The sequence below is a fragment of the Dipodomys ordii genome, unplaced genomic scaffold, assembly GCF_000151885.1.
Source record: "Dipodomys ordii isolate 6190 unplaced genomic scaffold, Dord_2.0 Scaffold95, whole genome shotgun sequence".
NCBI classification, from domain to species: Eukaryota; Metazoa; Chordata; class Mammalia; order Rodentia; family Heteromyidae; genus Dipodomys; species Dipodomys ordii.
In genome coordinates, this window is record NW_012267311.1 from 6,081,813 (window position 1) to 6,094,967 (window position 13,155).

The 13,155-nt window shown below is 47.5% G+C and overlaps 1 protein-coding gene across 1 annotated transcript in view; it reads right to left on the reverse strand.

Annotated features, from left to right (window-relative positions):
- The window catches only part of Shb (Src homology 2 domain containing adaptor protein B), a 149,742-nt gene that overhangs the window by 73,006 nt on the left and 63,581 nt on the right, over nt 1-13,155 (reverse strand). The window contains exon 2 of the mRNA XM_013026553.1: nt 6,619-6,739. Within this exon, the coding sequence (XP_012882007.1) occupies nt 6,619-6,739 (121 nt within the window). The remainder of the gene's footprint in view (nt 1-6,618; nt 6,740-13,155) is intronic.

The following is a 13,155-nucleotide window of genomic DNA, read 5'->3' on the forward strand; positions in this document are numbered from 1 at the left end:
GGGGGAGGTAAGGACAGGTTGCAAAACATTTCAAAACAAGGCCCCAGCACCCTAGGTTAGAAGTTAGGAGATCTTCTCTGCCCTGCTCTGTTCTGTTCTCTTCAGCTTCCTAACAGGTAACTGGCAGGTACTCCTCTCTGGGCCTCAAGGAGTAAGATGATATTAGGCTGAGAACTTCGCTCTTTAACGAGAGTTCCATCAGTGAGGAGAACAGTGACTACCATGAGAACTGAAGTCTGAAGTCACCTGGGAGAGCGGGGAAGAGGAAGAGCACAGGGGAGGCAGAGAGTGAGAGGTAGCAGGGATAGAGATTCTGAGAAGACTCAGGGACACAACTCGGGGGGAGGGGTATAGCCTAGGTGCAGAAGAGAGGTTAAGTTCATGGGGGCAGAGTCCAGGGCACTGCAGAGTTGGGCAGAGAGGGTCAGAACTGCACACTGGAAGGCCCTGGGTTCTGCAGCTCCTAGACCAGCATCAAGGAATGAGAAGACAGAACAGCAAACAAAATGGAAATCTCAGGAATGCCAGATACAGCTTTTCCACTACCCAGTCATGGCCCTTCTCTGAGAGGCATTCAGTGGTGTTCAAAAGTCTAGTCCTAGATAATAAGAGCCCAAGGCAGGGCCTCCAGAGCATGCAATCGGATAGTGCTCACCTTTCCTGAGAGCAGAGGGCAATGTACTCACCACTGGAAGGGAGGGAAGTGCCAGGACTGTCAGAGGCTGTGCTGACTGGGGCAGGTGGAGAAGCCCAATGTGATCACAGGTAACCTGAGGGTGTATAAAGCTGCCTAAAGCCATCAACTCTTTGGATCCTCATGACACCCAATGAAGAAAAGGCAGAATGTAGCTTTACAGATGAGGGACTGAAGCCCAAAGAAGTGCAGTAATCTTCCCAGGGTCACACAGCAAGCCAGCAGCAGAGCCAAGGCCACTTTCTCTGCCTGTCCTCTGCAACAGAGGTCATGCATGACTATAACACATAACGCAGAGGACCATTTTATTCAGTGCTGTCACTGAAAGAGGCCATCCCAGAGGGTAAGAAGACACAAGGGGACAGCCGATGGGCTTTATGAAATTGAACAGTGCTAGAAACACCTAAAGTTACAATGGGCAGAAGGGAGGAGTAAGCTGGGCACTGGTGGCTCATTCCTGTAATATTAGCTACTCAGGAAGCTGAGATCTGAGGATTGCAGTTCAAAGCCAGTCCAGGCAGGAACATTCCTGAGACTCTTATCTCCAATTTATCACCAAAAAACTGGAAGTGGTGTTGTGGCTCAAGTGGTAGAGCACTCACCTTGAGCTGAAGAGCTTAGGGACAGTGCCTAGGCCAAACAATCACAACTGACCCCCCCCCCAAAAAAAAAGGAGAAGGAAGAGGAGGAGGAGAAGGAAGAGAAGGAGGAGGAATAGGAGGAGGGAAGCATAGCCAAGGAAGGCAGCCATGCCAGGGAAACAGACCTCTGCAAAATGACTTTTTCTTAATTCTCACTTACTATACTATAAAGTTGGTTTAATAATAGAAGCATGCCGAAGACTTTTTAATATGCAATTGCTTATGTAAAATGATCTGAAAATGCGTTCAATTAATGCTGAAGTGAGTCATCTTGTGAGATGATACCTTGAACACTTTATAAAAGGCACAAAGGGGGCTGGGAAGTTGGCTCAGTGGTAGAGAGCTTGCCTTGCATGACTGAGGCCCTGGGTTCAATTCCTCAGCACCACATAAGCAAAAAGGAAAAAGCCGGAAGTGGCGCTGTGGCTCAAGTGGTATAGTGCTAGCCTTGAGCTGAAGAGCTGAGGGACAGCGCCCAGGCCCAGAGTTCAGGCCCCATGACCGGACCCCCCCAAAAAAAAAAAAGGCACAAAGGGTTAGTCAGTCAGTCCTACCTAAGCAGGGGTCCTTAGCGCTATAAACCTCTCAGTGAATTCCTCAGACCCTCTGGGAATGGCTATATGAGGACTAAGTGCACTAAGGGGTCCCAAGGGCCTCCTGCTCCAGCACCATGACGCTTTAGATGCCAGTGGCTGGGCAGAGAACCCTGTAGAGAGTGACTGGCCAGAGAATTCAACAGCACAGAATAGCACATGAAGGAGCAAGCAGGACAAAGCTCTCAGGCTAATGTGTAAAGCTGATATTCCCTGTGGACTCACATTGGTAACGTGTGCCCTATTTTTAAGGAATGATACTAAGTGACCCACACAGGTCAGATGAATGCACTCCATCAGAGGTTTCCAGCTGCTGGAGATGCAGAGCCTGTGACTGAGACCTGAGGAAAGGGGAAACTATGTTGTGAAGCAACCTGACCACTGGCCCAACAAGAAGCCTGGCCTGGGGACACCAAATATTTAAACACAAGGACAGGACGGAAATCCAGAAAGGTCTGGTTCTTTCTTATATGAGGAAACTGAAGGCCAGATGGGCAGTGGGGCATGGGAGAGACCAAGACTACAATCTGAGAGATGGGCCAAGGATAATAAGAGGAAAGACTGAATGAATGAATAATTGGGATGAACCAGCCTGGTATTAAGGAATGATGTCCCCAGCCTTACCTAGATCCAAGGATGGGGTTCTTTAATGCTCCCTGTCTGGGGCTGTCATGGGTGAAAGGCAGATCAGTGAACTAGCGTCTCAGACCTCACAGGCTGCTTAAGCCACCACCCATCTGAAATGTTAACGTCCTTTTTCGTCCAAAGCTGGCAGTCTCGCATCTGCTTGGATCTCTCTGGGGATGGGTAGTTCATCGCTTCATAAGACAGCTTTACTTTAATCAGTGGATTTAAAACATTTCAAAAATGTTACTCATTTTAAAGCCTCAGTTTCCTTATCCACAGAAAGGAAAGCTTGGAGGGGTGTGTGTGTAATTATCTTTCCATAGCACTATCTTTTCATAGCCCTGTAGAGTTTAAGAGGCACTTTCAGAGATGCTGTGGGGGAGAGAGAATGAGGTGTAAGAGGCTGGTGGGCATTTGGGCTGAGGATTGTGAAAACCTAGGCATCAACCCTGGAGTGACGATGTGATTCCTATAGGTAACAAGTGGTAGCTGTAGAGGGGAACAGCTGAGGCAGATGGGGGGCAGGGGGAGCAAAAGCCCTGGGTGAGCAGGCACACTTTTCCTTGGCTCCATTCAGATGCTCATTTATCTCTTCATAAAGATTTCCACCACTGCTGCCCTGGGCCCTGAGATACTGAGGACTGTTAAACCCCATCAGTTAAGCACAGCCCAAGTCGGCAGTGCTTGGAATCTAAACAGTAACAATGCACCAGGGCTAGACAGGCCCTAGAGAGAAAATGCTGTATAGCTCGAACACAAAGTCAACTCCACAATTAACTAGCTGAATTGTCTTGGGCTAGCTGCTTAACCTCCCTGCTCTTTGGTTTCTCCATAGGTAAAGTGGGGTCCCTACACCTGAAAGGGTGCAGGATCCAATGAGAACTCCCCAATGGCTGGAAACAAGTCTTAGGAATTTGACAGCTGCTTTCATAGTCATCTCTACTATCTATCATCACTGAGCTGGTCATTCACATGCAGCCCAAAGCAATCACTATACATGTCCACTTTAGGAGACACATGGGATCATTCAGGAGACATATGGCTACCTCTAGATCTGCTTGACTCCAGCCTGAGCTTCTACTGCATAGGGCAGCCTTCCAGGCAGAGAGACACACAGAGGATACTTCCCTGGCACTAAGAATTACACACATGCAGACATAAACCCCAGCATCAGCTCCAAAAAAGGTTACCCTGAAAGTTGAAACTTTGATGATCCTGGCTGGTATCTATCACATCAATCACTTCAGTGATGGTACACACAAAGAATCAAGTCCCAGGGAGCTGTGGTAAGATCCCCACAACCAGGAAGTCAACCAGAAAGTGTCTCTTTAAATCATCCCTCACCCCTGCCCCTCCTTTTTTTGTGTACTGGTCCGGGAGTTTAAACTCAGGACTTGGGCATTATCCTTGAACTTTTTGTGCTCAAGGCTAGTGCTCTAAGACATAAGCTCCACTTCTGGCTTTGTGGTGGTTAACTGGATAAGAGTCTCTAGGGTTTGTCTGCCTAGGGTGGCTCAGAATCAGATCTCAGACTCCTAAGTAGGATTATAAGTCCGAGCCACTGGCGCCTGGCTCACCATCCTTCTTAAATACAAATGTATGAACAAATTGTGGGGTATTCTCTGGAAAGAATGCAGGAGGTCCAGCAGACTCCTGGATAGAGCCAAATACCAAACTTAGATTTGTCCCCATTAAAAAGGCCAGCCCTCAAGATGCTTCTGGGGAGCAGGGGTGGAGATGGGGAGGAGATGGGAAGGGTTGGGAAGGGGAAACAAAGGAGGAGGCAACAATGCTTGATAAGAAATGTACTTATTACCTAGCCCATGTAATTGTAACCCCTCTGTATGGTATTTTCACAATAACAATAATAATAAAAAAAGATGCTTCTACCCTGCTATGTAGCCACTGCACTGTGAGGACCACTGACAATAGCAGCAGGAATCTATTCCAAAGAAAACAGGCAGGGGCAAATTCTGTACAAATACCAGGTTCTCACCACTCCCTGAGACCCCTGGTGACAGATAATCAGAAAATGGCCCACAGAAAGCTCCTGTTCTGCCCTCAGGCTAGCCCCATGTGTACCAGTGAGACAGGGAAGGGGCTTATCCTGTTCACATGGCCTATAAACCCAGGCCTGTCATTTCCCCCTCTGTGAGATACCCTAACACCCAATACAAATACTCTTTCCTTTAGGACCTCACTGGGCACTTTGGAGCCAACCCACTGTGCCTCCTGGTGCAAGTCTCTCCGTTGGATGACAGTTTCTCCATCTGTAAAATGAGGCTGTTAGGCCTGACGGACCTCCTTGCTACCCTGACGTTATGAATGCTTGGGGCATCCTAAAGTCACTCTTGTACTCAGTAGCCCTTTAAGACCTGCTAAATGCAGCCCAGCCAAGCTGGGAGAAGTCTAGGGCTACAGGAACTAAAGCAGCCCCGCATATCCATTGGGGTTGGTGGGCACTTGGGATCCCAACAAGGCCTGGGCGTACATCTGTGGTGAAGGCTCCCCCAAGTCACTGGAGGAGAGCTGTCCTTTTTAGAGCCCTGGCTCCAAGTATCCTCTTAATTCTTGCCTCTAGCTGCTCTCTAGGACTACTTACCAGAGGAGTGGAGGACAGTGTGCATGGTGAGTGGCCTGGCAGAGGTCTTGGCTTGCCCTGTGCAAAGAAGCCAAGTGTTCTGGAGGCCACATAACTACTTTCTGTGAATAGGAGTTCCATGAGGCAGAGCTGGATCCTTTAGCAATTGTGGTCTCTGAAGCCTGAAAAGCTGGGCATGGGTCCAACACATAAGTGTTCACTAAATGCCATTCCTTGCCCTCCCTTCTACTTCAAGAGGAATCAAGGGTGGGGTGTGGTAGTGCATACCTGTAATCCCAGTTCCTGTAGGCCAGAGGCAGGATTAACTGTTAAAGAGTTTAAAGCCAGCCTGCACAGCAAGACTTAAGTCTTTTTAAAAAGAAAAAAGCTGGGATGGCTGAAGTAGTAGAGCAATTGCTTACCAAGAATGAAGCTCCAGGTTCAAGTCCCAATACCAAACAAAAAAAGAGGAATCAAGATGCTATTTACCAGTCATGTGTTCTGGGCCCTATATGACTGTTTTGACAAGAAAGAGCTACCAGGGCAAAGTCTCCATGTTTCTTATAAACCTGTCGTGGAGACCAGGTTTTTATTCTGTCACCGGCTACAAAATAAGAATTCCTAGGTACATGGCCAGAGATAATTTTGTTCCTACCAATTCACCAGGTCTTGAACCATTGCTTCCTCTTTGGTCTTGGCTGCTAGAAAAAGTAAAGTTTTATATCTCAAATGCTGTATATTTCAGTATAAATTTTTTGATGGACCATCCCCCCATTTCTATAAAAATGTTTTGTTTTTCTATCATCGGTTAACTATACATGACATCCGTATACCTGGCGCCGTCAGTCTGCTCCTGGTATACGTGGAATATAATCCAGTAAACTGTTGGGAAAATTCAATACAAATGTGATATTCAACCACCACTTTGAAGGTGGCTCAGTGGTAGAGTGCTTGCCTCAACCACAACCACCACTTGAAAGCACCATCTTCCTGCGTGGCCAGCTCCAGCTCCTTCTCTGCATCCTCACAAAGTTTTGGGTTGAGTACTAGATTTAAAAATGTGGTTTTCCCCAAACAAACAACATTGACTGCTCAAGGCAGAAAAGTGGAGCTTAGTGGGAGGTCTTTGGGTCACAAGGACACCTCGTGAATGGATTAATGTCATTTCCTGGGAGTGGGAGAGTACTTGCTCTGTGGGACTTCATTAGTTACAGGAGAGTTGATGTTTACAAAGCAAGCACCAACCCCCTCATGTTTTTTGTTTCTCTCAAACCGAACAGTCTTCCATTCTTAAAATAGTCTGCCATTCTTTTTTTTTCCTCCTGTGTTAATGATGCAGCCTGAAGACATGACCAGATGTAGCTATCCTAGTTCGGAATACCCCCACCTCTGGCACTGCTAATTTTTCTTTATATATTATCCAGGCACGGTACTGTATTATAGCATTAGAAGGCGTATCAGACACTGTGCTGCTCTGCTTACCTGTCATGATCCTCTGGGCTTCATAGGGCTCCATGTAGCCAGCACTCTCCCCCTTTCCTGCTTTGCTCTTGAGATCATTCTTGGCATCAAAAGGATCAGAGTAGTCATCAGCTATGGTCACCTGCAGCAAGGAAGTGGGTGGGGGAGATAAGTTCACCAGGGCTTCTTTTGTTCATAACCAGGCTTTGACCCAGTAAACACCAGCTGAACTAAGAGGGAAAGAAGGGCCAGGAACTTGAGCCAGTGCCCACACACCAGGAATCCCAGCACAAGCCCCCTGAATCCATGCACACAACCTAGCCCAATTCAGGCAGTGAGGTGAGAGCACAGGGCCTCTGGTCCAAAGTCCTGAAATGCAGAACACAGAGGGTGTCTTTGGAGAACGTGACTCAGTAGAATGGAATGGAAGTGGAGGAAATGATAGAAAGAAGATTGCAGAAAACTTAGAAATGCTGACAAAGCCCTGGTGCTGGCTGAGGCACAGAAGAGCTGTCTACAGATAATTATGTTCGATGTTCCATTTCCCCCAAATCTGGAACACAACGCCTTGGGTCATCAGACAACAATCTGGTGAGATCAATGCATTGTGTAGAAGATGACTGAACCCCAGACAGTCAAATAAAAACACTGAATCCACTCAAGAGATGGACAGACAAGCCCAGGAAAGGCTTTGGAGGCAGAAGGCCTCAAGTGGGGACCTGAGCAGAGGGCAGGGCACTTCCTGTGTCCTCACTTTTCTCTCAGCTACTGCCCAGCTCCTCCCTCTGAGAAAAGTTTCACTTTGGCTGCAGAAGAATGAGTCACCTGGGCAGGTCTCAGGGGAAAGAGGACTCCCCAAAGAACATGTGTATCTAGAATTCTAAGGCTTCAGAGACCTAGTTATACATTTTCCCTGGCAGGAGTGACAGTTCCCAGCAGCGGGCTATAAGGAAAAACAGCAACTTCCCTCCCACTTCTGACTTTCTAACTTTTTTTTTTTTGGGGGGGGTGTGAATCGGCCAGGGGGAAAAGCTCAAGAACCCACTCAACCTGTACCTTCACACCCCAATTTGGTACCCTCTTAGGTCACACAGCAGTACCTTTAGGAAGGGGAAGGTTAACATTTCCCACCACCCTTGGGGTTACTGAATTGTTATTTAAATCATGGGTTTAATTAGAAACCACAGGAGCCTCTAGTCTCTCCCAAATCCTGGAATGCAAGGCATCTGCAGGACCAGCAAACCCAGGGGAAGGGAAAATCCCTCTTTGTCTGTTCAGTGAGTATAGTTTGGTGGGGAACAAGTGACCACTGGCTGCTCAGAGTATGATGCTGCCAGCAGAAGGCTATCGGGCAGAGCAGTTCTGGCCTTCTGTGGCTGGGACCAAGTGCAGATATACAAACAGGAGCAGATCTGCTAGTTAAGACCCACCCGTCTCAGGGCTGCCTCCAGATGAAGAGGATGGTCAAACTCGGGGTCCAGCAGGCACATCCAGAAGCTGACTTTGTAATCAGGGCTTTGCTGGAGACTCAGGGAGCTCAAATGACACTACATAGAGGAAAGAAGAGGGTGGGGGGGGGAGCTCTGCCTGCTGATGCCTTTCATTTGATATTTGTACTCTACCATTTGCAGAACACATTAGGGAGAAAATTATATGCAGGAAGCACTGTCAAACAGAACAGTTCAGACACGGGGGTGAGGTGGGGGACCAGGCCTTTGAGTTCAAGGGACTAGACAGCAGATGACACCTGATCTCACTGCCCCCATCCCAGACTGCCTCACACTTTCCACAATGCTAATGTCCTTCATGTAGCCTGCACTGAGGAAGGGAGGAAGTGTTTCCCCAAGAAAGCAAAATTATTTGGGAGATTTGCTGGGCAACATGGGGCGGGTATGCTGCAGTCTAATCTAGAAATCAGCATTCCAGTTCCTCTTGGAAATGCTCTGTAATTTGCAAACATGAGGCTTGCAGGATATAAACCAAATCTTTGTTCTCCTTAGACAGGAGCTCTGGGAGGCCTGCGATAAAGCAGGCGCTATCTATATTTTCTAATTAAAATTAGATCTGAGCTCATGCTGTCACAGCCCCCAGCTGCCTGCCCTGCTTACTTCCGTTTCAATAAGAATTTACAAATCCCCAAACCAGGAAAAGCCCCTGGTCTCTGCTGACATATGGTTCCAGTTATACCTGCTGACAGTTGGAAATCCTACTGTTGTTGTTTTTTTTTTTTTAGCTTAAAATTCTGTTAGTTTAAGAAACAAATCGGAAGGATCCTGAAAATGTATGTTTAATCAATTTGCTTTTGAACTTCAAAGTAAGGCTGGTAGAGGAAAGGGAATTGAAGGTTTAAACAACCTGAAACTTAGCAAACACTGTACTATGCCCAATCCTATACAAAATCATGTCATAGTTGGGAGTAAAAATTTAACCAGGTGTTAGGGAGTTGAGCAGGCAGTCAGTCAGCCACAGGTCCTAGCCACCGGGACTGGGTGGTGAGTACTGACCAGGTTGCCCAAGGCAGGCTAGAGGGTTTGTGTGAAAGTTTGCCCTTCCATCTTCTGCTAAAAGGGGAATAAGTTTCCCCAAGAAGCAGGCCTAGATTCCTGCTGGAGTTGCTTTTACTTTGCTTTAAAACACCTCAGTCAGTACATCTTACTGAACATGTATCCGAAAGGAAGCCAGCTGGGCAGCTGGGACCTCTGCAGGTCAAGCCATCGGACTGTACAAGCATTCTTTGACTTTTTAGGTCTCAGATTGGAAATGCTTGACAGTTTGTTGGGTTACTCCCTTCCTCCCCCAGCCCTGCCCCCAATACAGAGTTGCAACCAGAGAGGGCCCAGAGTTGAGGTGGGAAAGCAGGCACTGGTCCCACTTCCACTGAGTCAGAGAGGAGGAGGAAAACAAGGACTTGGGCTGCCTTGTCCTTCATTCTCCTCCTAGGATAGGTGCGAAATGCTAGACAAGCACCTTTTTCTGCTTTCAAATGGAACCACAGACCCTGGGTTAGTCCAGTGTCCCTAAAAGTCTTTCACTGACTAGGTTCTTGCAACCCAGAGGGGCAGGGCCTTGTGAAACTCACCCTGTAAATGGACAACAGAAAGATACAGGGCTAGTCTACATCTACACACACACACAGACACACACACACACAGATACACACACACAGACACACACACACACACAGACACATACACACAGACACACACACAGAGACACACACACTAAGGTCTAGGCTCCAAAGATACAGTGCTAGTCTACATCTACATCTACACACACACACACACACACACACACACACACACACACACTAAGGTCACACACTAAGGTCTAGGCTCCAAAGATACAGGGCTAGTCTACATCTACACACACACACACACACACTAAGGTCTAGGCTCCACCAATACTCTCAGTCTCTCCACCATGGCTCTTTGCACTTCTGTTCAGCACATCCTGTTGGATGGAACTCAAGTCTTTCCAGCAGTCTTAGCTCTGGAGTGTTGATCCTGGGTCTTAGCTATGTGATAGAAAGTGGTCTTCCTGTCCCTCCCTAAGGGAAGTGCAGGAGGAAGATAGGTGTTGCCACTTGGTCACCCTTCTGTACTGCCCCTTCCCCTTCCAAGGTTTTAGACTTTTGTGAGGCAACTGCCTCTATGTGGAGAAGGGACCTCTCGTCACATTCTCAGGGAAAGGCACACCAAAATGCACAGAGTTTGACCTGTGTTTATTAACATTTATTTTCAAACATACACAAAGCCAACAGTAATGAGAAAACACAGGCAGTCACTTTACCTTGCCAATGAATAATGGAACCATTAAGTAAACTGCTAATTCCATGCTATGGAATAGGAGGGAGCAAGTTTTAAAAAAAAAGTTTTATGGGCTAGCACAGTTCTATGACACTATTTTGAATGTGAAGAAGCCACAAGACAAGATAAATACAACATAACACAACAAACATGTTTATGAAAAGGCAAAACAGAAACCTGCATCTCTATTTTGGAGAAAAGGTTGGTAGAGAGCTATGTCCCCAATTGGAGGTTGGAGGGAAGGGAGGATCAAAGGAGACTGTTTGTACTGCAGTGTCAAAACATTTGCCAACAAGGAGAATCTATTGGAGCATTATATACAAAACCAAAAGTATTTCTCTTTCAGAGGCTATTTTTGGTACAGAAGACAGACTTTCCCAAACCTGCCTGAAGACAGGAATGGCTTGGAACGCTTGTAAGACAACAGACTTCTAGCTCCAATAATCTGTATATTTAACAAGCAAACCAGGTGATTCTTATCAGGAAAGTTTGAGAAACAAGAAAGCAGTGCCAGGCCCTCCCCCACCATTCTGAAAACAAGCTTCCAGATATTATTCTGGAATTTCACTTTTCCCAGCTATTTCTCAGCCCTGTTCATTAAAGTCAAGCAAGTACTCAAGTCAACTGCAGTTCTCAGCTTTCTTCCCTGAGGGTCAATGGGAGTGAGAGAGCTGACCTGACATGCCTTGGTCCATCTTTAGTCTCCATCTCAGAGAGGAAGGTGGAAGAGCATTCTCTGTGCAATCCTGAGGGCTGGCTCCAGATTGTGCAACAAGGCCTGTGCAGGGTCAGTGGAGGGAGCGGGGTGTGGGGAGAGTACTCCACATCAATCCCACCCACCCCACCCCCCCAGCCCCTGGGAAGCCAGCAGGTAACGAAGGTGGATGCCCTGAGGACTGCAAGACTTGGCTGTTCTAAAGCCTAGATGTTTCTAAGCCACATGTAACTGGCTCTCAGCAAACTCCCCTCCTTACCCCTTGACCCCACCAGCTTCTAGAAGGGCTGCTGCACAGGCAAGACAAGCTACTGCAGAAATACACAAGAGGTTCCTGCTGAACCTATATCAACTTACTAACAAGGAGTGTGAGATCCTCAATGTCCCACCACCTCATGGTCAGTTCTCACAAGTCATAGTCACCTTGTTTTGCACTGCTGTCTTAGTAGCTGGGGCAAGAGCTGTCCCACCTCAGCCAGGGACTTGCTGGTGGGATCTCCTCACTGCTCTCTCTCCCTGGGAAGTGAGGGGGTGGCATCCGGGGAGGTGCTGGATTCTTGACAGGCTGTGATGCCTTTCTACTGTACTCCAAAACAAACTACAGGTAAACACACTTGAGAACATCACCAGTGTCCCAAGTCAGGCCACTTCCTCATTGATGCACCATCTAGCCAGACTATCTGTCAGTTTCCTCAACAGTTTTGAAGAGTCATGAAAAACTGCCAAGAAATGAAATTGTGATCTTCTATTGTTTATACATACCCACAAGGTATTGGGCACATGACAGGCAAGTCTGAACCCAGATTAATTTAAGGTCAAGCTCCCTTGGCTTAGAGCCCCTTTAAGGAACAGTTTAGAGGAGACATGCTTTGCCTTGATGCAGTACCAACTCCTTGTAACTCAACATGTATTCTTCACCTGGCTAAGTGGGCAGAGTGCTATGTGACAGGCCTGCCACTCCGCTAGGGGGACAGTCAGTGGGGCACTACGAGAATGATAGCCCTTGACTTGCCAGCTTCAAGCCCAGGAGCCACAGCCCTCTAAGTAATCTGGGACCTAGAAGGCTCCTTGAAGTGCAGCAAAATAGTGTGGGGGAGCTGCAGCCAGAAGGTTCTATACCTTGGTCCCCTTTGGAGGGCCAGTCTTGGCTCCTTTAGGATCATGACACAGGCCCTAGCAGGCCTGATGCAGGATTGGGGCTCTGTTGCCATGCCAACAGAGGTGCTGTTTAACAAAAAAAAAAAAAAAGAGGCAATTGGGGATCTGGAGAAGGCTTCCTGTAGCTAGGAACCTGTTACGGGAAGAGATAGTGAACAGATGTAGACCCAGAAGCTGCACAGTGACAAGCTGGGTAACTCTGGGCGGACAGCTGAGCCAATAAAGTGTCGCACTGGGAAAGGGAGCTCCTGCTATTTAGTCTGCCCAATCTAAGGTGTGAGGATTTCTGCTCTGCATGGAGTAGAAATGCCAGCAGCCCTATGCTCCTGGTATTTTCTCAGCATCACTCGACATGAAGTCCACACTTGCACCTGGAGTCTTCTAAGGACTGCCCAACTGGGTGGCTGCCTATGGGCAGTTCTGTAGCAGAACTGAACAGGGGAATGAGGTTGTAGATGCACAGCAAGGATACAGCTGAACAAGGACAGTCCAGACAAGCAGTGTTCAGGAACTGGCCACTCCAGGAAACCTGTGAGCTGAGCCAGAGTAGTTTCTCAGCTCTGAATGAATGCTGTGAGGAGAAAATAATGAAATGATTCTGGAATGTACCAGTACTTCTTGAAGAACAGGCAGTGTGCTTATCACAACGCAGGGGCACCTTCTGGATCCCCACTCAAGAAAAACTGAAATCTAATGGGAAATATAAGAACCCATCCTCACAAAGCCCCAATAATTACACAGAGGAAATGGCTAAAAACTAAGCATGATAACAACTGTCACAGTTCTAGCACCCTAAAGAATAAGTGTGGGAGGGGAGGAGAAGGGAGGGGAGGAAAAGAGAGGAGAGGAGAGGAGAGGAGAGGAGAGGAGAGGAGAGGA